This window comes from Eptatretus burgeri, chromosome 10, assembly GCF_056783735.1.
Source record: "Eptatretus burgeri isolate ZD-2024b chromosome 10, Ebu_testis_v1, whole genome shotgun sequence".
NCBI classification, from domain to species: Eukaryota; Metazoa; Chordata; class Myxini; order Myxiniformes; family Myxinidae; genus Eptatretus; species Eptatretus burgeri.
In genome coordinates this window covers 88,222,992-88,249,148 of record NC_140970.1, presented here as the reverse complement: position 1 = coordinate 88,249,148, position 26,157 = coordinate 88,222,992, and the positions used below count along the sequence as shown (strand labels likewise).

Genomic DNA, 26,157 nt, shown 5'->3' with positions numbered 1-26,157 from the left:
CTCCTTTAGGTAACCCCAAAGAAAATAATCGGGAGGCATCAAATCAGGAGAACGTGATGGCCAATAAATTTCTGAATTTCGCAAAATTATTCGGAGTCTATGCTCTTTGGGTGAGAATAATTGATCGATGAAATTTAAAATAAAATTCCACGATTTTGGTTCTTTGTTCAGTTGTGAAAGTTTCCATGCGTAATTTCCAAATGTTAATCTAAATTCTGAAAAGAAAAGAAAAACAAATGATTAAAAAATAGAAATGTTATTTGATTCCTAAATCCCGAGGTGACTTTTGGGACACCCCGTGTCGAGATATATATATATATATATATATATATATATATATATATATATATATATATATATATATATATATATATATATATATATATATATATATTTACGGATTTTAGAATCCAGACTGATGAATGCATCCACACATCCAGGTCCTCAGACAGTTATTTCCTTAAATGCATGTTCAGATTAGCCCCATCACAATGTCTAATGAGATCTTAAATGTGATGCATTGAGAAGGGTAAAGGATAGATCCCCTCTCTTATGGGAAGCTTTTTTCTTTACGACAGACACGTTCACACACATTTCTTTCACGAGCTCTGAAGCCCAAACTAATTTTTCCTCAGCAACATTCTTTTGCGAGCTCGGACGCCCGCCTTTTTTGAGAGCGCATGGGTCGTCATGGTAACCGTGCCCCAGTGGGGCAGGGTGAGCTTGGGGCGGACGGCACCCCGCGGAGACGGCCCGGGGATATAAAAACGAGCGAGAGAAAGCGTGAGGTACATTCTGTGGGGAGAGACGTTCTGAGATATAGTGGGGCAACTTAGCATAACAATTGTGCATTTTGTGAGGAAAGCACCAAATTTGGCACGCTAGTAGCCTAACATATTATGAACAGATTTGGATATTGGAACATCTCAAATTCAGCTGCTAATGGCTGTGGCAGCCATTTTCCACTGCCATCAAAAATTTTGAGATGGCCCAATATCCAAATCTGTTCATAATATGTTAGGCTACTAGTGTGCCAAATTTGGTGCTTTCCTCACAAAGATGCACAATTGTTATGCTATATTTAGCTAAGTTTCCCCACTAATATAACAAAGTGAGGAAAAAGCGAAAGAGATACATTCTGAAGAGAAAGAGATACGGAAGAGGAAAAGCGAAAGGAGAGAGGAAAAAGCAAAGTGCGAGAGAAGCGACCAAGAAGCGGGTGTCTAACCAGCGCTGAAGAGACAATTCGCCCTTCCAGTGCTTCGGCAAGCGAGCGTGTGGTGCGCGTGTGGGTGTGAGCAGCGCCGCCAAGTGAGGGACGGGTCGATCACCAACAACACCAGGATCTAAACCCGAGACGGACGATCTCGGTGCTCTCCAGACTTCGACTGGCGTTCAAGGCTGCCCCGCGAGAGGGTGCACGGCAAAGCTAGGTGCTGGCGATGGAAGTGACACGCACGCACGTATTTTCAGGACGTTTTCGCTTCACGGACGACTTTCTTGTGAGCGAAACGATTCTCCCCCCCCCCCCTCCACTGAATGATCTGCTGGGTACCCTTGTCTGTGTTTAGCTGTAAGTAAGTTAACCTCCGATAAGCATCTGCTCTTTGTCTCTTTCCTTTGTCTCTTTTGCTCTTTGTCTCTTTATTATTAATAAATTGTCGATTTCCAACCTGTCCATGTTTGTCCTTTCCTTCTATTGGTCTAGCATTGTTCGAACCAAGATAGACTGGGAGGTAATTACCACAGATTTGACCAAAAAATCGTTGGCACGCACCGGCGGTTAAAACGCTCAGCCACCCTAATTAAAATCTAATCAGATAATATTGGTGCTTTGCCGAGGGCGTGCTCCCCGCTCAGGTAACCACGTGACCTCTAGTTAAACAGAATAATTAGACAGCGGACACTGGAACTCGTGGTTGACTGGGTGGAGTTCGTGGTTTTAAAACAACCCACCGTACCATAACGTTAATTGTGAGCGGTGGCCCCAGGTCCGGCTCTACCGAGGACAACCGGGGATTAATCCCCGAGTGACAAGCTGGTGTCTCGGTATCCGTGGCCGCTACAATATATATATATATATATATATATATATATATATATATATATATATATATATATATATATACATATACATATACACACACATATATATATATATATATATATATATATATATATATATATATATATATATATATATATACATATATATACATATATATATACATATATACAAATATATACATATATATATATATACACACACACATATAAAATCCTCCTAATACATCCAGCTCCCACATAAATATAGCTGGCAAAACCTTCGGGTATTTTCCTGTCGCGAAGATGTCCTTTGTCAAAGAGTATGTTTCCATTACTTGCTAATGACGCACAGTATCGTATTTCCAATTGCAGACGTCCATTAACTAAATTGCCAAGCCTGCCATGTTCACAGTTCATTCACTGGTAGTGATCTGTCGGGGGTTTATGGAGCACATGTCCGTCCACACGTGCCTTGCACTGGCTCACATGGTCGGGAGTTTGCAATATGAGCAGCTGCCCATTCGGCGACCTAAGAAAGTTCTCAAAGTCTTTCGTTGTGCAGACCCACAGCCCTCTCAGTTACTTTTCCAAGTATTTTTGGCTTCTTTTCGAAGCTTTGACAGCCATTTTTGGTAACAATTCTCATCTCGCACGCACGCACAATATACTTATGGTGCTATGAACACCGTCTTTTCTCGAGCTTTCTGCGCATGCATACCGAGTGTTCTGGGGCAGATTACGTCATTTCAAAAGTCGTGTATTGACAGGTAGTTCACATGATTCACAAGTCTTCTTCAGATACAAAGGGTACCCATTCTTATTATTAGCAAAAAGGCTTCACAGAAATTGGGATTTCCTTTCTAAGCCAAAAAAAGTTATTTCTTAATTGTTGACTCTTTATAAACCTCAAGTTTGCCCCATGATGGAATACTGCTCAAACATTTAGGAGAGAGCTCCTCCACATTATCTGTGTATATTTGATAGCATAATGTTCAAGGCAATTCCACTTGGAGCTGACAGCTCAACCACAGTCAGCTTTCTGCCCACAACACACCAGGGTCATTTTCTATCTATCCCTTTTCCACCGTTACTATCAAAGCCATTGCTCGACACAATTCAAATTATTAACTATCGTTCCTTCATCAACAATACATCCTCATTTCACTTACCCTCAGATAGGCATCCTTAAGCTATTTAAATGCAGAACCAATACATATGTACAGTATCCTTTCATTCCTCACCACAAAACAGTGGAATGAACTACCTTTCTGCTTTCCCAACTACATGCAATCTTAAACAGTTAAAGGCCCAGATTTATATCTGATCTTGCCTTTACCCTTCCTTTACCTTCGGTTTTTGTTGGAGAAGATAATCCTGAATGACAATGGGTGTTGCCCTTCAAAAACTAACTTGATTAAAATCATCACTCGGCACTTAATTATAATACTCTTGGACCCTGCTATTCACGGATTCGCAATCTATGGACCCTGCCTATTCATGGTTGACAACACTGGGCAACAAAAAAAAAGAAACAAAAAAACTTTTCATCAGCGACCAAGGGAAATGCAGGTGTTCTTAGCTAAATCTGGGCCCCCAATTTCAAATTTGTAGTCAGAATTTAGCCAGCATGTCAGGTTTTCAAAATATGTGTACGTATTAATGATACCCAACATTAGATACTTTATTATTGTAGATCGCCACATTGTACATCTAATATCAGTGCTTAGTAATTACTTTCACAGCATATTAAGATAACAATGATTGATCTCTGTGTGTAATGTGTGTGTAGTATACAAACCAAGAGCATAAACAAGTTGCATTAAAAAAAAGTTAATAAAACATTGGAACATGGTAATCTCAGGAAGGGTGTAAACTTGAAAGGGAAATCTGCTCCATTGTGAGTGTTTCAGAAACAACATTTCAAGTTTACTCTCTTCCTTTCAATATAGTCAGAGTAGGCACTGTTCAGAAGTGTGTGAGACACTTGCTCTTGCGCTTGTGTGTGGAATTGATCTCCCGTTGTAGGAACCAGCAATAATCACCCATGATGTTTGGGTTGAACCGGCCTTGATACCTGGTTTCCATGAACGAAATGTCTTGGTGGAACCTTTCGCCATGCTCATCGCTTACCTCACCCAGATTAGGTGGGAAGAAATCAAGATGAGAATGCAAGAAGTGCATTTTAAGAGACATCCTACAGCCCATTCGCCGATAAGCCTTTAGCATGTTGTCCACCAATTCCACATACTGTTCAACTCTATGGTTCCCAAGAAAGTTCTGCAAAACCAACACAAATGCTTCCCATGCTGTAAATGTGAGTGGGTTCAGTTTATTTTTGAACTCGGGATCACACATCAGTTCTCGGATCTGGGGCCCAACGAAAATTCCTGCTTTGAGTTTAGCATCAGTTTTCTCTGTGCCAAACTTCTCTCTGAGATATTGGAAGCCGTTACCGTCATGATAATCAAGTTTATCACAGGATTTTTGATTTTCCCTTATGAATCATTAACCGCCAGGAACCTATCACCATTTTTCCCATTGAAACAATTCCCCGACATTCACGGTATTTTCCAGGAACATATCCCCCATGAATAGTGGGGTCTAACAGTAATATGAAAGACACAAAGATCCACAAATTTCATAAATATCATCTAAACTACTAAATATATTCTTAATTCGTACCTACATTTTCCTTCATATTTTGTGTCATGTCTCCTTGTGAAACATGTGACAGCTAATCATGGCGAAGGAGGGAGAAAGATAATGGGTGACAATAAACAGATCAAGACTGTTCCTTGTGAAAGAGAATGAGTAGGGGGGGGGTGGGGGGGAATGGTGGGGAGAATAACCACAGAAGCATTACCAAGAGTGACAAAATAATACTGTACCTCATGTAAAAGAATCACACACATCCTACATGCTCACTATTTCTCACCATGCAGCGATTTCCTTTCATTCTCCAGGTACAAATCTAAATTACTTTTTTTTAATCTGTTCACGTTTCACAAGCACTCCTCTATCTGGCAGGTTGTTCCGCATTCCAACAATTCTCTCAACAAAGGAAAAAAACAAAAAATCCCTGTCTTGTGCTCTGGCTGCTTTCTATATTCTTATGTCATGGCCACGGTGTCCTTCGTGAAGAGTAGGGGAGTTTATCACCAGTACCCTGAAAACCAAATTCCTCCCCTGACTGACTGCTGGGAAGGGAACAGAAAACCACCCAGCACAACCCATGCCAAGTAAAGAGAGTGCTTCAAAAGCAATGATGCTCTGTAAAGAGTCGAGTACATTGATAACGAATATCAATTTTATCAATCATGAATACTTCCACATTTTTTTGGAAAGAAACCTTTGGGTTTGTGTGTTAGTATTCACATATGAACTGTTGTCTCATGATGTTGTGAATCTGGCTTCAATCCCAAGTTTGTTGATAGCCTCCTCAGCCTTGCAATTCATGCAAATACACGATGTCAACCACCTTCTTTGTCCCGAATGTGATGTGTGTGTGTGTGTGTGTGTGTGTGTGTGTGTGTGTGTGTGTGTGTGTGTGTGTGTGTGTGTGTGTGTGTGTGTGTGTGTGTGTGTGTGTGTGTGTGTGTGTGTGTGTGTGTGTGTGTATATATATATATATATATATATATATATATATATATATATATATATATATATATATATATATATATATATATATATATATATATATATATATATATATATATCCTACATGCTCCTCCACAAGCTTTAGATTGTTGCTAAAACCAAACCAAAAATTATTTATGTCCTACTAAAACCAAATCAAAAATTCCTTATATCCAACTAAAACCAAATCAAAAAAATTCTTTAAACCCTACGACATTAAATAAGGCTAAAAAAAAACAAAAAAAAACAAATCAAAAATTCTTTATATCCGACTACTTTAAGGACCTGAAAGACCCTGTAGTGTCCATCTTGTTTACTCCTTGTAGCCTGCCCCATCCCTTTTCCCTCCACAAATCTCCTGGTGTCTCTTTTCCCCCCTATTTTGTGCTTCCCTCTCCTGCCCCTCATCTCCTGCTCCCCTTGTTATATGTTCTGTGTATTAGCTCTTAGATGAGCCTCGACATTGTATGTATAAAATAAAAAAGGCAATTCTGTGTGTATCTATATTGGAAAACCATAGAAAAGAATAGAATTAAAAAAAAAAAAACAGGGCTGTGCCGATCGCCACCAAATTTTACATCCGTGTTGGTAGTACCCAGGGTCAGGTAATGGGCACAACCCACCCCCCCTTCATGCGAGTGGTGGTGGGAGGGGGGGGGAGACTTACGGTTTTCACCTGTACACTTGCCACAATACAAGTGGTTTACTGACTGATCCCAGCTGCAGACAGGAGGGGGATTATTATCCACAACACAAAATGCATTTGCCCCACCTCTGCCACTATCCCCCCCCCCCACTCTGAGGCTGCTCCCAAAGTGAGTGGGCATTTCTAGTTCTTTAAATATGCTTGATCAACACAGAACCATCAACAAAGCTTTAGTCAAATGCTGCTGCAAAACAATGACATTTGGGACAATTTATTATTGTACAAATCCAATACTTTCTACTGAATGGCAGAAAAAGTCAAAATAAAGCAGGTAAGAAGGGAAGTAATAAGACCAAAGCAAAAGTTGCAGCAAAAATAAGAATTTTGATGAAGGAAGGGGTTGGTGGGGGGGGGAGGGGTGGGAGGGGGAACAGTTTAATGGAAAATAGCATTGAAAGGTGTGACAAGCAATGACATTAGGCAATCTCAACTGTCTGGTGTAGCCTTTGGTCTAGTATCAACAAGGCTCTTGTCTGCTGTGGACACAGAATACCAGGGACCATCACCACGAGTACGCATCAGTGTCTGAACCTGAAGGTTCTGCTCCCTGATGAGAAAAAAAAGAGAAGACGTAAAACATTAATGGTTATGACTTAGAAACAACATAAATAAGAGGATATAAAACAACACTAAATTCTGGGAGAAAAAAAAAAAAAAAAAAAAAAAGGACATTCCAGCTCGAATTTTGGTGCAAATTCAGTCCTAACAAAGTGACTAATGCAGAGCCTCACCAGAGAAAATACAGGGTGATCCATAATTAAGTCGCCATTTTAAATATAGAAATACTCTGTTGTTATTGGAGGTAGAGCATTAAAAAAAATTCTTTGAAAGCTTGTTCATTGCCATTAATATAATTATTATTTTTTGCTTTCAGATGAATCCATTATGACTAAGAGATTAACTGTTGCTCAAAGAGCACGAATTGCTGCACAGTACGAGGTTTGGCAATCTGTAATTGCCGCTCAAAGATGGTGACAAGAAATGGGAACACATGCCACGTTTGATCCAAAAACAGTTAAAAGCTGTCACCAAAGGCTTATAACAAACAACTGGTTCAGTCAAAGGATATAAGAAGATTAGGAAGCGAGATCACCAGAAAACACTGACCAGGTACGAGACATGGTCACAAGGAGCCCAAAGAAGTCGATCAGACAAGCAGTGAGTGAGAGTGGAATAAGTTATCGTGCAATTCAGGCACTTTTGAAGGACGACTCAAGATGGTAATGACACAAACATCATTATGTTCAGCAATTGTTGCCAGATGATTATGACAAGAGAATGGAGTTTTGTGAATATTTCCTTCAGTGGATTGATGACTGTCCAGGTGATATCTGGTCTGACGAGGCTGTTTTTTCCATGTTTGTGGCTTGGTCAACAGGCATAACTGCCATTACTGGTCATGAAATGATCCAGAAATGACAGGCAAATGCGGTCAAACCTGCTTGTTTGGTGTGGAATGACTTCACCCAACTCATTGGACCTTACATCGTCCACAATACAATGAATGGACAGAGATGATTGAAAATGCTTCAAAACTTTCTTCCACCAAAAATTCAGCAATGGGCCAACACAGATGAAACTAGAATGGCACTCAGTAGAGTGTATACCTCCGCCAGGCTGAACAGTTTACGTTTTGTATCCACCTGATAGGTGGGATCTACATCCAGACCTTAACCAAAAACTAAGGCTTGTTATGGTCACCGAACCAACTCATCCAAGTTTTGTTATAATCTGTCCTTAACATTTTGAAATATCACATTGTATATCATTTTGGCCCTATCTCTCAATGGTGGAGAATCACTTAACAATTATCGTATCCGGTTTCAGAATCAGATCACCAAAATCTAATCAATTCATCCTTGTCACACATGCAACATGTACACCAAATTTTGGCCGAATCCATCCAAACCTTTTGAGATGTACTGCTCACAGACAGACAGACAAACAGACAGGTGAAAACATAACCTCCATCCAGCTTCAGTGACTGAAGCAAGTAAAGGGTGGGGCATTTATATCTGACACATTTGCAAACTTTATAGCCGGAAGCAGTCTTGGCACAACTAATTATTGTTTTCTTTGTTTTACAGATAATACTTGAAAGTTTTTAATGATGGAGCACTTCAAATGCAATGAGCATTTTTTTTTTAAATGCAATGAGCATGCCAATTTCACAAACAAGGTCATTATGACAGATGAGGCACACTTTGATTTGGCAGATTGAACTCCACCAGATGTCTTCCCATGGGGATTTCTAAAGGGCAAAGTTTATAAGGAACATCCAACATCAATCGGTGAATTGAAGGAAAACATCATTTCAACCATCCGCTCTATTGATCAAGAGACATTGCTTGCGGTAATGAACAATATGATGATCCGCTGCTGTGAATTCACGAATTTGAAAGGGGCCCATTTGTCTGATGTAATTTTTAAGAAATAAAGAATCAAAATTGATTTAAAAAACTTGAGGTAATTGCCTATGTCGTATAGAAATATAATTTTATTTGGTTTGGAAACAAAAAAGTTATAAGGATAATAAAATCGTCAGATATAAATGCCCCACCCTGTATTTTTATGGAAGATGGTGCCCCTCTGTACTTCTCGATTAAAGTTTGAAATTGGTTCGATTCAGAGTAGCCACTTTCGACATATATGGATCGGGTGATGAGGACAGATAGTGGCCAACCAGGAATCCAGATTTAATCCCATGCAACATTAAAAAAAAATTTGGGGGGGGGGGGAAGGACTAAAGAAAAAGTGTACGACAGAAAACCAGATAATTTGGATGAATTAGAAATTTCTATCCACAATTTTTTGCCAATTTGCCAGAGGACTTTATCGTTCAGTGAAAATGTTGCTGAACGATTGAAAAAGTGTGCCAAGAACGCAGGAGCTTATATGTTGAAATTTGATGTTTATAAATTAAAATGGCAATAAATGGCCTTTCAACAAGAAAACAACAAGGAAATCCAACACAGGTGGAGGCCATTCAGCCCATCATGCCTGCACAAACACCACACAAAGCCGAGATACTAGAAATAAAATGTAAAAAAAAAATGTTTTTAATTAATAAAAGAAAAAAAAAGTTTCTATTCTTTTTTGTAGTTTTTTTTTTTTCTATTTTTCTTTTGTTGTAAAAAAAAAAAAATTCTTCCCCTCGGAGAGGGGGGAATGGGCTTGGTTAAAAACACACATCAACTACACAACCCCCCCTTAACAAGACCCCCACCAACAGCACTCCGTACACAATCACCCATCAATACTCAAACGACCTAAAAGTCTTAACAACATCCCCATACCCCTCCATCTCCATAACTTCCAGGTACCTATCACATTCTAATTTATACTTATCTACTTTTTCTTCTGCCACTACCTTTCCAGGGAGACCATCCCATGCATCAACTACTCTCTGAGTGAAAGTCCCCTGCCTTACTACCGTCTTAACTCTCCTCTTCTTTACTCTCAGGCTATGGCCCCGAGTCATATCACTGTCCACTCTGTTGAGTAATTCATCTACACTTATTTTAGCGATACCTTTCATTATCTTAAACATCTCTATCATATCTCCTCGCAACCGCCTCCTTTCTGGTGTAGAAAGCCCGTCTCCTTCAGCCGCTAATCATAGCTGAATCTAGCTAGGCCCAGAATCAATCTCGGAGCCCTGCGCTGAACCTTCTCTCTGGCATATATGTCCTTCCGGAACAGTGGTGACCAAAACTCCACACAATATTCGAGATATGGCCTCACTAAATTCCTGTACAATGTTAACACCACCTCTTTTGATTTAGAATTTATCCCCCTCCTTATACAGCCTCAAACCCTATTTGCTTTACCTATAGCTGCCTGGCATTGTGCTGCATGCTGACCTCCCGTATCTCTTACCACCCCCAGATCCTTCTCCTGTGTGACACGCTCCAAAATTACCCCTTGCATGCTGTAATCTCTATTTTCATTGTCCTTTCCCATCCCCAACACCTTACACTTGCTCAGGTTAAATTCCATCTGCCAGTCTTTTGCCCAATCTATACAAGTTTTAATACTCTCTTGTATCTGTTCAACACCCCCTCTGCTATCCACCTTACCTCCAAGCTTTGTGTCATCCGCAAATTTGGAAAGCTTACTCTTTACCCCATTATCCAAATCGTTGATGTAAATATTGAATAGTAATGGTCCGAGTACTGATCCCTGAGGTACCATCATGCCCGATGTCAAAACAAATCTGGTGGTGGGCAGGTACAGGCACACATACAGACACGGAATAAATGTGCACATTTAAACTTGTTTGTGTAAATACAAGTGCAAATGACAAACATACAAGATAAAATAATTCCCCAAATAAATTACTACGCTCCACCCCCCCCCATCCGCAAACAAGTATTCAATAAAAGTTTAAACAGACACAATGCCTTTATAATGAAACTCAAAGTGTGTAAATTGCCATCGTAAGACTTGGGTGCAGGAACAAACCTGAACTTCATTCTGTCCATCTCCTCGGAGAGCAGGTGCAAGGCCTTCTCGTGATGTTTCTCTTCTGGATCAACTATGTACTTCACGATCCACCGTGTGATGGGGTGCTGCCATGGAGAGGTAAACAATCACATGAATGGTGATGATGCGCAAAGCAGATATAAAGATGCAAAAGGACACTACTGGCAAACAAATTTGTAGAAAACAAAGGCAATGAGGAGGGGGGAGAGAATAAAATAAACAAACCTTATAATACTCCCAATTATAGGGCTCGTAGTTCTCGGCGATTTCCGTCAGCTCTGCTTCCCCTGAAACACATGCAGTCAGTTCCCTCTCAGTAATACAAGGAATATTAAATTTGCATCTTGGATCAAACCTGGACTTCTAGTTTACCCGAATAGCATTCAGATTAAGTCTTCAGTCTCATCGTTAGACTCTCCATCTCAATTCCTCACTCTGTGAAAAAATAGGCTGACGAACTTGCTTCCAATTACAAGCAAAATTAGAGCGAAGTCGATGGCGTGCCATTGCAAATAAATCCCCACACTTCTCATCGAAAGCAACGTTGAAAGATGGCAAAAAGTTCCAACAAGAATAACCCAACATAAAATTGAGTTAAATTTTGTTTTCGTTTTGACCCCTATGACCTCAAGTCCTCAATCCCTGTGGTATTAACAGGGGGTCAAATCCAATAAATCGTGACATATTTCATGCATCCCCCAAAGTTGATTACATATACAAAGTTTTATTTTTAAACACATTTAAAAATGCACCCACAATATCTGGAAACAAGCCCCACTAGTAAAACAAGGAGAAAGAGACATAAAATGTCATAGCCACCATGGTGTTATTGATTTTGCTGAAAGGAGTTAAAGGGCTAGCACATATTTACAAGATTTATGTGAATGCGCAACTGACTTGAGTGGTCATGTGACATGGAAGATTGTGTATAATTGTGCATGTAACAAAATGGCCACCGGTTGGTGGCCATTTTTGTTGAATCTGATCTCAAAAAAAAAAATGACGTGCATATGTATGCCATTATTCATGATCTGTGTACCAAGTTTGAACACAATCGATAAATGCATGTCCGATAAATGATTGAAGGTGTGTTCAACATCAATATTTTTTTCCAACTAAAATAGCCACCAGTCGACTACCTTTGATTGAATTGTGGAACAAAACGATGTGCCTATGTACACCATCATGCATTGTCGTTGTGCCAAGTTTGAACAAAATCGGTCCATACATAACCGAGATATGGCTGCGGAGGGACGAGACCCAAACCATCGGCCCCCCAAATACACACACGTATGTGTATATATATATATATATATATATATATATATATATATATATATATATATATATATATATATATATTTGTGGATTTCTGCCCGCCAGGCGTGCGGGTGACCGCCTTTAGCTAAATTGCGCCCACGCGCGTCCAGCGAACGAGCAATCTCGTCGCAGCTTTTCGGATCAAACACCAAAACCCAGCTACGAGTGTTGTTAACCACATCATGAACCAGCCAACTCTTCTGTCCGCGCTCCAGGGTCGATCGCCGAATTGTCGATGTACCTAATTATGCGCGCAGACAGAAATGCCGGGGATTTACACCTCAATGGAGACTGCACGAAAACGAGCCGCTTTAAGCAGCTTGTTCCGTTTGTGATTGCCGAGCAGTTTTATATCGCCAAGCCCAGTCGGACCAGATGTACGTTTTATCGGCTATTAATCAGCCAGCTAATTATTCCGAACGCAATTATGGCAGTCAATAGCAGGAAAAGACGCAACGAGCCGGTGACATTCAACAATGGGGACATGTATTTTTACACGCAAGCAATGCAATGAATGGGGATAGGGGACATGACACGAGCAAAAACCTACAGCCGATATCTATTTATTACGTACATGCACTTACAACAATTCTACTTACGGACAAGGCGCCAGACTTTCATGCTAAAAACCCCAGAAAAGAAAGGTAGAACTGGGCTCGTAAGCCTTTAATGTTCCTCGGAGCTGGGATGACCGAAGGAGCTCCGCGAGGCCGGGCAGGTTACCTTTGTCGCCCTTGAGGCGACTTGATGGGTCTTTTGGTCGGCGACCCTCCGTATCTCTCGTTGTCAACGCGGCAGCTGTTGTAACGGCGGCTTGGTTGGTCCAGGGCCTTGCAGCTCGCCTGACTTTCCGACGAGCTGCCCTCCAACCGCCAACAGACTCTCTGATGCGCCTTCCTCTCTCTCGTCTCCAGACCCGAACTCCACCAACTCTGCACTCGACTGGACTCACCAACTTGACTCCACTCACCCACTCCCCTTTTGGCATTCCAAAACGGCCCTTTTATCGGGTCCGGGGCGTCCGCCCTCCCTTCTCGGCGCGCGGGGGAAAAATCCTAGGAGTGATGGAGTTGTTTTTCTTCGGAGCATACTTTTTGTAACCGTCACTCTTGTTTACCCATTCTGAGGGACCCGCCCCAACCGTCAATCCTGTTTTCGTCCCAGAATATCGGGAAGGGAGTTGTTGAGTTGTTCTTGTTTGTTTGTAGAGATGCCACGGTTGTAAACTTTGTGGCGTTATGGTGGAAGTGGAGTTTGTTGGCGTTTTGGTGGAGGTGGCGAGGAGAAGTTGGTGGTTGTGGAGAAGGTGGTGAGGAGATGTTGGCGGTTGTGGAGAAGGTGGTGAGGAGATGATTGTTTAAAATAAAGAAAGAAAAGAATAATACTACCTCAAGATTCACAGCCCGGCACACGAATAAATCCCGTTATACATCGGTGGGGAAATCTAACCTGGACACACACTTATCGACATAACTGATCTTCGGGGAACCTGAATGGTGATCTGTGAATTTCCACAACCGTAACAATATATATTGTTGCGGCTGTGGAAATTCGCATTACACCATCAAGGGTCCTCAGGTGAGATATATCGGTAAGTTCATGTGTAGTTAGCTCAAACCCGTTGTATAGAGGGAATATATGTGATCCATTCGGGCTGCGATGCTTCAGTTAGCCGGTTTTCTTTGGCTATTGTTAATTTGGTGCATGAACAACAACAAACATCGCCACAACCAACATCTCAACGATCACGCCATTCACTACACGACGCCACCTTCCACAACTACGCTACCACATCTTCGCCACTCGCCATTCAACGAGCACCGTGCGGTCACGATCTCCGCGGGACGGATGGGAGGGGCAGAGTGGCAGCGGCGGCCGGGGTGTGAATGGGCATCTCCCACCCGAGTCTTTCTTCCCTCGTCGTACGGCGCGTGCAAGAACAAAAACCAACAATGCCTGTGGGATTTTCCCTTCTGCTTTTCCCGCGCTTTGGCATGGGGGAGGGGCGATTTGAGCTGGAGGTCAAAGGTGAAAAAGGTGGGGGCCTGATTTTGAGGGAATAATTCCCTGGCCCCGAGCCAAGACTGACCTTCCTCACCCCCCCCGCACGGCGCGGGGAGAGGGAACGCGAGGGCACGCCCCTTTTTGGGAAGCTTCCAGAAGGGAGGTGGAGACAGAAATGGGGCAGGGCAAAGGGGCGGAGCCGGCCCCTACAAAAGGCGTGGGTGTGGAGAGTTGGAGGCTGGAGGCTATTGGTTCGTTCAAGCGATTGACAAAAGGCGTGGGCGTGAAGGTCGACGAGAACGTCGTTCCCTTGTCCCTGAAGGGGAATTGTGGAGAGTTGTGGTGATCGTTCCTGGTCGGAGGTTCTGTTCGTTCGTCCGAGCTGTCAGGCGGACGACACGTGCAGGTGCGCGGCACGAGCCAGTGGACGACGCCGGAGGGTCTCGGAGTTACAGTCGCCAAGGACTCGACGCGCTCAGGGAAGTCGCGACTTCCATTTCTTTTGGGTTTTGTGTAAACGTGTGCGTGTAGCGCCAGACTGGAAAAGTAGAACGGTTAAGTGTTGCCATGCAAGTCATATTCGGTTGTAGATCTGCGTTGGTTCTTTGCTTGTGTTTTTCTTTACATAAACGTATACGTGTATTGCTTTTGTCCTTTGTTTTATTGTAATATACGTGCCTTCTGTGAATAAATGTGCTTGTCCGATTGTTCCCCATTTTTCTTCGTCTTTTCCTTTTATTGAATCTCCATCTTGCATCACGTAAGGGATTGGTAGTGGGTTTAAAACACCCGGTAACTAATCTGAACCGTCAAGGTCGACGATAACTCTGCTCGGTTATCCCTGTAGTACGGAACGAGCCGCTTAAGCGGTTCGTGTCCGGAGTCGACCTATGGCGTGGTACAACTCCTCGGTACGCTATCCGCGCGAGTACTTAGGTAAATCGACCATTCGGCGATCGGACCCCATCTTGCGCGGGTAGAATGTGGACCGAGTTGTGGTGAGGTTAAACCTCACCCGTGACTGGCTCCTGGCGGTAGTTCCCGGAGGGTCACGACTGAATTGTCCGTTCCAGTGGGCGAGGTGGCTGCTTTTAGAGTTACGCGGCGGCTCGTACGCCAGGCGGGCCAGAATTTGCAAATATATATATATATATATATATATATATATATATATATATATATATATATATATATATATATATATATATATATATATATATATATATATATATATATATATATTGTTGCGGATTCGCGCCCGCCGGCGTGCTGACGGCCACGTAACTCGAATCGCGGCACGTCGCCCACCGGACGGACAATCCAGTCGTGACCCTCTCGGACTAACGCCGGGAACCAGTCACGGGTGGACCTTTCGGTCTCACCGTGATCGAGCCAATCAGCCCCCGCGTGGGATAGGGTTGCTCGCCAAATTCGACCTACCTAAGTACCCACGCGGAGGGTAGACCGGGCGATCGCACCTCGCCGCAGGTCGACTTCGGACACGGGCCACTTAAGCGACCCGTTCCGTACTATCGGGATAACCGAGCGGTGTTATCGTCGACCTCGACGGTTCGATTAATTATCGGGCGTATTCAGCCCACTGCCAACCCTTTACGTGAAGCAAGATGAGGATTCAATGAAGGAAATGACGAAGCGAAGCGGGAAACAGTTCAACACAAAGCACATTTATTCGCGACGAACGGAAAGCACACATATTCAATTCCACCAAAAGCACACAGAAAAGAAAAACACAATTCAATTTACACAAAAAGCAAATGCGACAATGCAGATCTAATACCGATTACACGAGCACACGGCAACACTTATACAATTTTACTTCACAGACGGCGCCGACAACACATACCCAAAACCAAGGAAAGAATACCCTCAAGGATGAGGCGGGCCTGAGGCAGAGACCGGGTCGGGCCTACCCGTCTGGTGATGAGACGCGGAGCGGCGATGGTGCCTCAACTCCGCGGGCCTCGCGGGCAGTGTCTGGTAGGGGGGTGGGAAAGGGGCCCCCTTGGTCGCACTATCTCAGCGCGGGGGGAAACAGGAGGGGGTTGCTGATGCTCGGGGTATAGAGGATTTTTATTGTCCCGCGACGAGCGTCTCCACCTCGGCCAGGTCGCGCTGTCGGCCTCCCTGGGGTGCAGCTCCCTGCACGACGCGAGCACCCCCTCGTCTGCCCTCGTCTGCCCTCGCCGCCTCTCCACAGCTCCGTCCCCTCCGTTCCGACTCCAACGCACACGACGACCAGCTCCTTCTTGCCAACTCCACCGCCCGCGAAGTCTTGACTCTCTGTTCCCTCTCGACTCTCCTACTCACTGGACTGACGAACACGGTCGCTTTATCAGCCCCGTGGCTTCGCCCTCTCATCTTTGACCCCCTCCCTTCGACCTTTCACCTCGCTCCCCATTGGCCCGAGAAAAAGTGGGCGTGAATGCTTTTTGATCCATAAATTTGCATATATCGATCGCCCTCCAACGCCCTGGGGCGGGGCCAGTCGCCCCTCGCTCACCGATTGGACGGCAAAAAGTGGGCGTGTGTCGTTTTTGATCCGTTTTTGAAGCACAAAATCCGTGATTTTGTACACGCTGTTCGGCGCGCGCCCTGCACGAGTCCAACACCGGTACCCACAGGCGGCGCAAGAACGGTGGCGATGCGACGGTTGCGAGGTGTGACGTGAAGGTCGTGGCGGTTGTGGTGAAGCGGTGGTTGGTGGTGGTAACAATGGCGGTTGGTCCAAATTAAAGATAGTAAAAGAAAAACGGCTATCCTGAAGAGTCGCAGCACGCATAAATGACATGTATTCCCACTAGACAACGGGTTTGGGCCTAACTACACATGTACTTACCGAGATATCTCACCTAAGGGACCTGACTGGTGGTTTGCGAATTTGGTAACCACAACACTACCCCCTCCCCTTTTTACAGACTCGTCCCGAGTCGTCAAATTTTCGTGTGCCATCATGTGTAGTTTTCCCCTAGTACATTTTACCTACGGATCCCTGAGTGCGACATTCATGGTATTCGTGTCCCCAAAATAAATAACCTGAGGGCTGCGTAACTATCTAAACAAACTCACTCACACGGACGACTTAAATAAAATTGCCGGCGCTAGACAGACATGCCGGGGGGCGCACTCGTATTTACAGTACATCTTAACCTTAACTTACAAATTTTACACTAAACCATGGCCCAGGATCACTGAACTCTGCAAAAGAAAAGCAGTTAGCAGGGAGCCAGGCTGCCCGCATGCAGTCTCTGGCTCAAAACAATGCAGGTGACAGGGAACGTGGCTGGCTGCTCACACGCAGTCCAAGGCCTTCCCTTTTGAACTGAACGCAGTGAACCACAACGGTGCACGGGCTGCACAAACATAGTCTCTGTGCCAGCTCAAGTGGCACACGCAATGAGCACAACGAATGGATGGATGGACACAAACACGGTGCACGGGCCGCCACTGCAGGCCCGTGTTGTCGCTGCCAACAGGGCAGTTCTTGCAGCTTGCAAACTGTTGCTTTTACGATCCTGGCGCACATGGCAATGAACAGGGGGGGGGGGGCAAAGCAAAATTGAACGGGGCTGGTGAACATGGGCAGTGGGCATGGCATGGCAAAGGTGAGCAGGCAAACACAGCCCGCAGAAGAAGGCCGCTGCAGGCAAACATAGCGGGCAGATGAACTGGCCGGCACAGGCCTTGAAGAAAAACAGCCAGCAGATGAACTGGCCGGCACAGGCCTTGCAGCACAGCAGCTGCAGACGATCCAGCCGGCACAGGCCTTGCAGCACAGCAGCTGCAGACGAAGTTGGCCGGCCTCCGCCTTGAAGCAAAACACGGCCAGCCGATGAAGTTGGCCAGCTCTTGCCGTTCAGTGGAGGTTGGTGGAGGGAGTGCGGTGGTGCTGGCCACTTGGAAGGCGGGCTCGGACCTACCTACCTGTCTCCCTCCCACCTATCACCTTTGCCTGTCACTGTACATACCCACTCCCTTAATTTGTCAAACCCCAATGTAGCCCCAACTTATTTTTTTGTTGTTTTTATTTTTACTTCCCCACTATAAATCGTCCCCTAACCCCCTTTATCGTCCTTGTTCGGCTAACCTATCCTGTCACCTAGCCTACTCCCAACCCCTACGTTCCCTTCCCGGAGGGGAATAAGGGAGAGCTAACGTCCTGTGTCGAGGCCCAACGAAGCCTCAGAATGGCCTCCCCAGAGTTCAGCGATCTGAACACCAAGTGGGTCCAGCGGCCCACAACGACAGCGAGGGGATGGATGGTGCGGAGGGGTACATCTCAGAATCTAACCTAACCATTTAACTGTTAAACTACCCCGGGGCTTTCAACAAGCGCCTCTCGCTTAAACTATTGGTTCCAACAACCCAGATTCCCGTCGCCTGTGTTGGTGTCCTCACAATTTCGGGCCTCGCCCCCCAATTTTCTCTCCGTGCCCTCACACGGTCTCCTGGCTGGGACACGTGGCTCCCTTTGGCAGGCACGACCCTCTGCCGATTCTCCCGCTATGGCACCCCCGGGCACTACACTGCCTCCGAGCCTACCAGCTCCCTAACACCGGGAGTGCCCCCATGGCACCTCCCCTGAAACGCACACGTGGCAAGCCGGCCTCCCGGGCCCCTTTCCGAGGGTCACCCGTGCCCACAACACTGCCCACGCGGCTAATGGCGCCCCGGGCCCCCGCACCAAGCAGGCGCACCCGTGCCCACTACTCTATCCCGGCCCCCCATGGGCCCATGGCCTACCGCGGCCGACTAGCCTGGTGCCCGGGGTACCCACTCAGCGATACTCACCTTTCGCAGCCACGCTCCGAAGCCCGTCAACAGGGCTCCTGCACCCCTCCAAATGGGTCTCGAGCATACTTTCCCACCAACAACAAAACGACCTCCATTTTTCAATTTGACTAACCCAGCTAACTCAATCTACACTGACCCCGGGGTCCCTTGGGCGGGAGTCACTCCTCCCCCCAATCACTCATCGCACCATGCATTCCCCATTCACTCCATACACACAGACCCGCTGGCCTCACTCACTCGCCAAGTACTCACCTCACAACTCACCAACTCTTCAACACACACACCGCTGAACTCTGCCATCCTCCTGACTACTTCCCCTAACTAACTCGTGCTCCCACGTCGTCCCTTAAACTACAGCACGTTCCTTTTAACCTACGTAGCTAAACTACGTCCCCTCTACACACTCACCAGTCTGTCTGTCTCCTAACTTAAAAATTCATTTTATTTCCCAACCTAAATCTGGCTACAATCCCTCTAACTAATCCATTCCACGGACTCCATGAGGACTTACCCCTGCCCCATGAAGTCGGTCTAACTAAGCTAACCCTTCCCCCTAACTAGTTTCCATCCTGTGCCCAGGTAAGGGGGTCTTCCACCCCTTGCCCAGGAATCCTTTGCACCCGAAAGTGAGGCTTGTTCTTTTTTTTTTTTTTTTTCTTTACATGCGCAGCGCCAGCGCGGCAACTCGCGCACTTTGCACCTGCCCGTGACGTCATGCAGCTGCATGTTTTCCTCGTCCCTCCTTGGACGGTACCATCCGGCAGAGATACCCCTCCTGCCGGATTCCAACCCCACGTGCAGCCATGGCGTCACCGTGCGCATATAAAAAAAAAAAAACACAAGCCCCACGTCTCGAGGGGTTCCCCACGCGAACACATGTGCTTTGCCCGTTGGAGCTTAACACACACGATCGCGTGGAGAACCCGTCCGGTCCAAATCCATTTACCTGCCTAAACTTTGTCCGTCCACGGGATCGGCAAATCCACCGCGTGCGTTTCCGGACCGGGACTTCACTCTCGCAAGCGAGCACGTGGTGGTCTCGTGCGTTGCACAGCACGAACCGCGTGCTCACTGCTGGGTGAACCCGGCACGGTCCCCGAAACAACCACAGCCGCTACTCGGCTCTCTCCTCTGTCGCTGTCTCCGTCTCCATTCCACACACGCATACCTGCGTGTTACGACGCACACAGTCCACTCCATCACATTCACACCGGGAGATGCGGCTGCGTGCTCCCGCATGCCAACCGACATCTCCCTCTCATACTGCTCTCTCACACACACGGTCTCCCTTGCACACAGCGACCTTGCACACGGCCGTTCACTCACGCGTGCGGGGGCACTCACACGCGGTGCCTCACTCGCACTCCGTGCCTCATCCACACACGCGGGGGCACTCAACCGCGGTGCCTCATCCACACTCCGTTCCTCATCCACACACGGCGTGCTGGGAAGCACGTACTCTGGCACAATCGCCACCACACCACTCACACACGGGGTCGCTTCCACACACGGGGACGCACTCACACCTTGCACCACACACACAGGGACAACCACACTGGGGATTCGTGTCCCCACAAGGGTCTCCGGGGCCTCTATACCCCCAAAGCTCTCCAAGCACCCGTTCGCAGCACTCCTCCCCTCAACCTCGCAAAGCACGACCGAACTCACCTGGTCGTGACTCGCCTCAAGGGGGCATACTCCCTCCCCTCGTTCCTGGAGGAGGCCATCCAGGTGCTCGCACTGGGTCTCTACCCAGTCCGCCAGCTCACCCCCATTATCCTCCACTACCTCCGTGTGTGTGTGCGTCACTTACCCCGTCTTCATCGTGTAGTCTTCCCTCTATCGTTCCCATCTCCCGTGTCTCTGCCAACTCTTCACCCTTTACCTCTCTTGTCTCAACTATTATTTCCGTTGTCGTCATTTCGTGTCTCGTCTCACACGTTTTGGTCTCCCCATTTAATTTTTCCCTTTTGGTCACCGTCGATTCCTCTGTCACGACCCTCGCCCAACACGCCCCCTGAATTATTTTTTCACCCGCCTCCACCGCGGGCCTGTCAGCCGTTGCACCCCCTTCCAGCTCGTTTGCTTCTACACGTGGAGTCGCCATTTTGAGTTCCCTGCTGACGGCCTTCATGCCCGCCTGCAGGCATCGGCCCATGTTCTGCGTCTCCCCCCGGAGCTTTTTCGTTTCTTCCTTCATGTTTGTTTCCATTCCGTTCATTTGTTGTGTATTCGCATCCAATTTTTGTGTATTCGCATCCATCTTTTCGTTCATTTGTTGTGTATTCGTATCCATTCTCGCTGTCATTGCCGCCAGCATGGCGCATAGCTGGGCCATGTCGGGTACGCTTGGGTGAGCCGTTTCGGCAGGGGTTGGGGAAGGGTTTTGGTGGAGAGGGGGGGGGAAGGTGTCATACACTGCGGCCGCTGCCGCACCCATTTCGGGCTCTGGGTTCAGTTGGGCGAGTCCGTGTTCCTGCACAATCAACATTTCCTGCATGGGAATTCCATCCTGGACCATGGATCCTACACATTCTACATCCATTTCTAATACCCCCGGCTCCCGCTCGCCTTGAGACGCCATCTTGCTTCTCTTAAAGGGTTAATTTCGCTCGCTCGTAATTTGGAGGGAATCGGGGGTCGCTTCTCTCACCCCTGGACCGATTCCCGTGAATTTAGCCGGAGACAGGAGAGCCCGTTTTCCTGTTCTCCGATACCAGTGCCGCGAGGAGGGCGATGAATTTGTATCGCACGACCTGACACCAGTGTTGCGGATTCGCGCCCGCCGGCGTGCTGACGGCCACGTAACTCGAATCGCGGCACGTCGCCCACCGGACGGACAATCCAGTCGTGACCCTCTCGGACTAACGCCGGGAACCAGTCACAGGTGGACCTTTCGGTCTCACCGCGATCGAGCCAATCAGCCCCCGCGTGGGATAGGGTTGTTCGCCAAATTCGACCTACCTAAGTACCCACGCGGAGGGTAGACCGGGCGATCGCACCTCGCCGCAGGTCGACTTCGGACACGGGCCACTTAAGCGACCCGTTCCGTACTATCGGGATAACCGAGCGGTGTTATCGTCGACCTCGACGGTTCGATTAATTATCGGGCGTATTCAGCCCACTGCCAACCCTTTACGTGAAGCAAGATGAGGATTCAATGAAGGAAATGACGAAGCGAAGCGGGAAACAGTTCAACACAAAGCACATTTATTCGCGACGAACGGAAAGCACACATATTCAATTCCACCAAAAGCACACAGAAAAGAAAAACACAATTCAATTTACACAAAAAGCAAATGCGACAATGCAGATCTAATACCGATTACACGAGCACACGGCAACACTTATACAATTTTACTTCACAGACGGCGCCGACAACACATACCCAAAACCAAGGAAAGAATACCCTCAAGGATGAGGCGGGCCTGAGGCCGAGACCGGGTCGGGCCTACCCGTCTGGTGATGAGACGCGGAGCGGCGATGGTGCCTCAACTCCGCGGGCCTCGCGGGCAGTGTCTGGTAGGGGGTGGGAAAGGGGCCCCCTTGGTCGCACTATCTCAGCGCGGGGGGAAACAGGAGGGGGTTGCTGATGCTCGGGGTATAGAGGATTTTTATTGTCCCGCGACGAGCGTCTCCACCTCGGCCAGGTCGCGCTGTCGGCCTCCCTGGGGTGCAGCTCCCTGCACGACGCGAGCACCCCCTCGTCTGCCCTCGTCTGCCCTCGCCGCCTCTCCACAGCTCCGTCCCCTCCGTTCCGACTCCAACGCACACGACGACCAGCTCCTTCTTGCCAACTCCACCGCCCGCGAAGTCTTGACTCTCTGTTCCCTCTCGACTCTCCTACTCACTGGACTGACGAACACGGTCGCTTTTTATCAGCCCCGTGGCTTCGCCCTCTCATCTTTGACCCCCTCCCTTCGACCTTTCACCTCGCTCCCCATTGGCCCGAGAAAAAGTGGGCGTGAATGCTTTTTGATCCATAAATTTGCATATATCGATCGCCCTCCAACGCCCTGGGGCGGGGCCAGTCGCCCCTCGCTCACCGATTGGACGGCAAAAAGTGGGCGTGTGTCGTTTTTGATCCGTTTTTGAAGCACAAAATCCGTGATTTTGTACACGCTGTTCGGCGCGCGCCCTGCACGAGTCCAACACCGGTACCCACAGGCGGCGCAAGAACGGTGGCGATGCGACGGTTGCGAGGTGTGACGTGAAGGTCGTGGCGGTTGTGGTGAAGCGGTGGTTGGTGGTGGTAACAATGGCGGTTGGTCCAAATTAAAGATAGTAAAAGAAAAACGGCTATCCTGAAGAGTCGCAGCACGCATAAATGACATGTATTCCCACTAGACAACGGGTTTGGGCCTAACTACACATGTACTTACCGAGATATCTCACCTAAGGGACCTGACTGGTGGTTTGCGAATTTGGTAACCACAACAATATATATATATATATATATATATATATATATATATATATATATATATATATATATATATATATTGTTGCGAATTCGCGCCCGCCAGCGGCCACGTAACTCGAATCGCGGCACGTCGCCCACCGGACGGACAATCCCGTCGTGACCCTCTCGGACTAACGCCGGGAACGAATCACGGGTGGGCCTTTCGGCCTCACCACGATCGTGCCAATCGGCCCCCCGCGTGGGATAGGGTTGTTCGCCAAATTCGACCTACCTAAGTACCCACACGGAGGGTAGACCGGGCGATCGCACCTCACCGCAGGTCGACTCCGGACTCGGGCCACTTTAAGCGACCCGTTCCGTACTATCGGGATAACCGAGCGGTGTTATCGTCAACCTCGACGGTTCCGATTAATTATCGGGCGTATTTAGCCCACTACCAACCCTTTACGTGAAGTAAGATGGAGATTCAATTAAAGAAAAGATGAAGCGAAACGCGAAAAACAATTCAACATAAGGCACATTTATTCCGCGGCACACGGAGAGCACACATATACAATTATGCACCAAAAGCAATTGCAAAAGAAACACAACAATGCAGATCTACTACCAACTACGCGAGCACACGGCAACACTTACACAGTTTTACTTTACAGATGGCGCCGACAACACATACACTCAAAAGCAAAAGAAAAGGGCCACCCTCAACGACAAGGGGGCAGACGGGGTCTGTGGGCGCGAGACCGGGCGGAGCCTACCAGTCTTGTGATGAGCCGCAAATGTCATGGCGGTGCCCCGACTCCGCGCTCCTCCACGGGTTTCGTTGGCACTGATTGGAATGGGGGTGGGAACGGGGCCCCCTTTCCGCACTATCTCAGCGTGGGGGGGGGGAAAGGGGGGAATTGTTGATGCTCTGGGGAAAGAGGATAGCTGGCTTGCTTGGGTCCCACGACGAGCGACTCCACTGCGACCTCGACCGCGCTCCCGGCTTCACCTCTCTGCAGTTCCCCGACAGACTGACTCTCCTCCAGACCTGTCTTGACTGCTGCTGCCACACTTCGCCGCCGCCACACCTCTCCAACTCGCCCGAGCCCAAAACTCTAAACTGACTGAATTCGCCCTGCGCTCGGCGCTTTATGGTACGGCAGGAGAACCCATATGCAAATTTCCGGATCAGGATGAGCTCGGGGGCGGAGCCACGCTCGCCTATTGGACGGAGGAAAAGTGGGCGTGAACCTCCCCTGATCCTCGAATTTGCATATATCGATTCTACTCCGACGCGCCTGGAGGCGGGGCCAAATCGCCCCGCGCTTGCTGATAGGACGGAACAGAATTGGGAGTGTATCATTCCTGATCCGACTTCCCCTCGGAAAGGCCGCTCTTTGTACCCGCGGCTCAGCGTGCTCCCTGTACGAGGCCAGGACAGCCTGACGCTCGGCGTTCACAAGTGGTGCGGGAATGGCGGCAGAAGGAGAAGAGGTGAAGGTGGTGGAGGGTTTATTGTGGTGGTTTATGGCCATGGCGATGCTTGGAATGGTGGTGATGCGATGTTTGCGAGAACGAGTTGTGAAGGTAAAGGTCGTGGCTGTTGGCGTTGTTGTTGTTGTGAAGCGGCGTTGCGGTTGGTGGTTGTTGTGTGATGGAGGTTGAGACGTGGTTGGTTCAAAATAAAGACAGAACAGAAAAACGGCTATCTTAAAGGGTCGCAGCCCGAATGAATCACATTTATTCCCTCTAAACAACGGGTTTGGGGCTAACTACACATGTACTTACAGAGATATCTCACCTAAGGGACCTGAATGGTGGTTTGCGAATTTCCTCAACCACAACAATATATATATATATATATATATATATATATATATATATATATATATATATATATATATATATATATATATATATATATATATATATATATTGTTTCGAATTTGGAATTTGATTGCACACAACATACAGGTTCCTTTAGTCAGCTATGTCGATAAGTGCTTGTTCCCTAGATAGCTCACCTTCCATTGTTGAAATGTTCAGAAATCGATTAGATGCGCTGCGGATCGATTTAATAGTTAGGGAACGAAACAATGGAGATGTCCCTCCCCCTCTTCTGTGAAGAGGAAGAAGAACCATGCCGTCCCGTGATTCATGATGTCAACAACTCTCTCCCACCCGTGGTTGAGCGGAGGGATGGATCACGAGGGTATGAGTCACGCCGGGCGTGGGGGAGGGGGGCGGAGAAGGATAAGGACGAGATCCTTTCTTTGTTCTTGAGTAGTCAGCTTTTTTCTTCGGCAGAGAGTAGTCGTTCAGCAGACCTTCGGGTCCTGCTTGGCTTAGGTTAGGGTTGAGGCCTTTGGAAGCTTTTTGCTTCGGCTGGCTCAGTGATCTTCGGCTGAGGCCTGGCTCGGGAAGAGGCTTTTTGCTTTGGTGGTTGTGAGCTTCGGCTTCTGCTTGGCTCGGGAGAGCTTTTTGTTTCGAGCTGCTTTGTTTTGGAAGAAAGTTGAGCTTTTTGTTCGGCTCGAGCTGCGAATGGTGGCTTCTTCTTCTTGGTTCGTGGAGCTCTTTGTTCTCCGTTTGGTTCCCGGCTTGGTGCGACTCATCGGCCTCTTCTTGGAGGTGGTTCCTCGGGGAAGCGACGCATCGACGGGAAGGATCGGCGCCTCGTCTCACCAGCACATGTTGAGAAGCGCGGGACGATTCGCAGGAGCTCGGGAAGGATCGCGGCTCA

At 47.3% G+C, this 26,157-nt stretch overlaps 1 protein-coding gene across 1 annotated transcript in view; it reads right to left on the bottom strand.

Annotated features, from left to right (window-relative positions):
• Positions 1-6,586: 6,586 nt before the first annotated feature.
• The window catches only part of NDUFB5 (NADH:ubiquinone oxidoreductase subunit B5), a 37,589-nt gene continuing 18,018 nt past the window's right edge, over positions 6,587-26,157 (bottom strand). The window contains exons 4-6 of the mRNA XM_085899237.1: positions 11,102-11,163; positions 10,856-10,962; positions 6,587-6,938 (exon numbers count right to left, since the gene is read on the bottom strand). Coding sequence (XP_085755363.1) covers positions 6,818-6,938; positions 10,856-10,962; positions 11,102-11,163 — 290 coding nt within the window. The 3' untranslated portion in view covers positions 6,587-6,817. The remainder of the gene's footprint in view (positions 6,939-10,855; positions 10,963-11,101; positions 11,164-26,157) is intronic.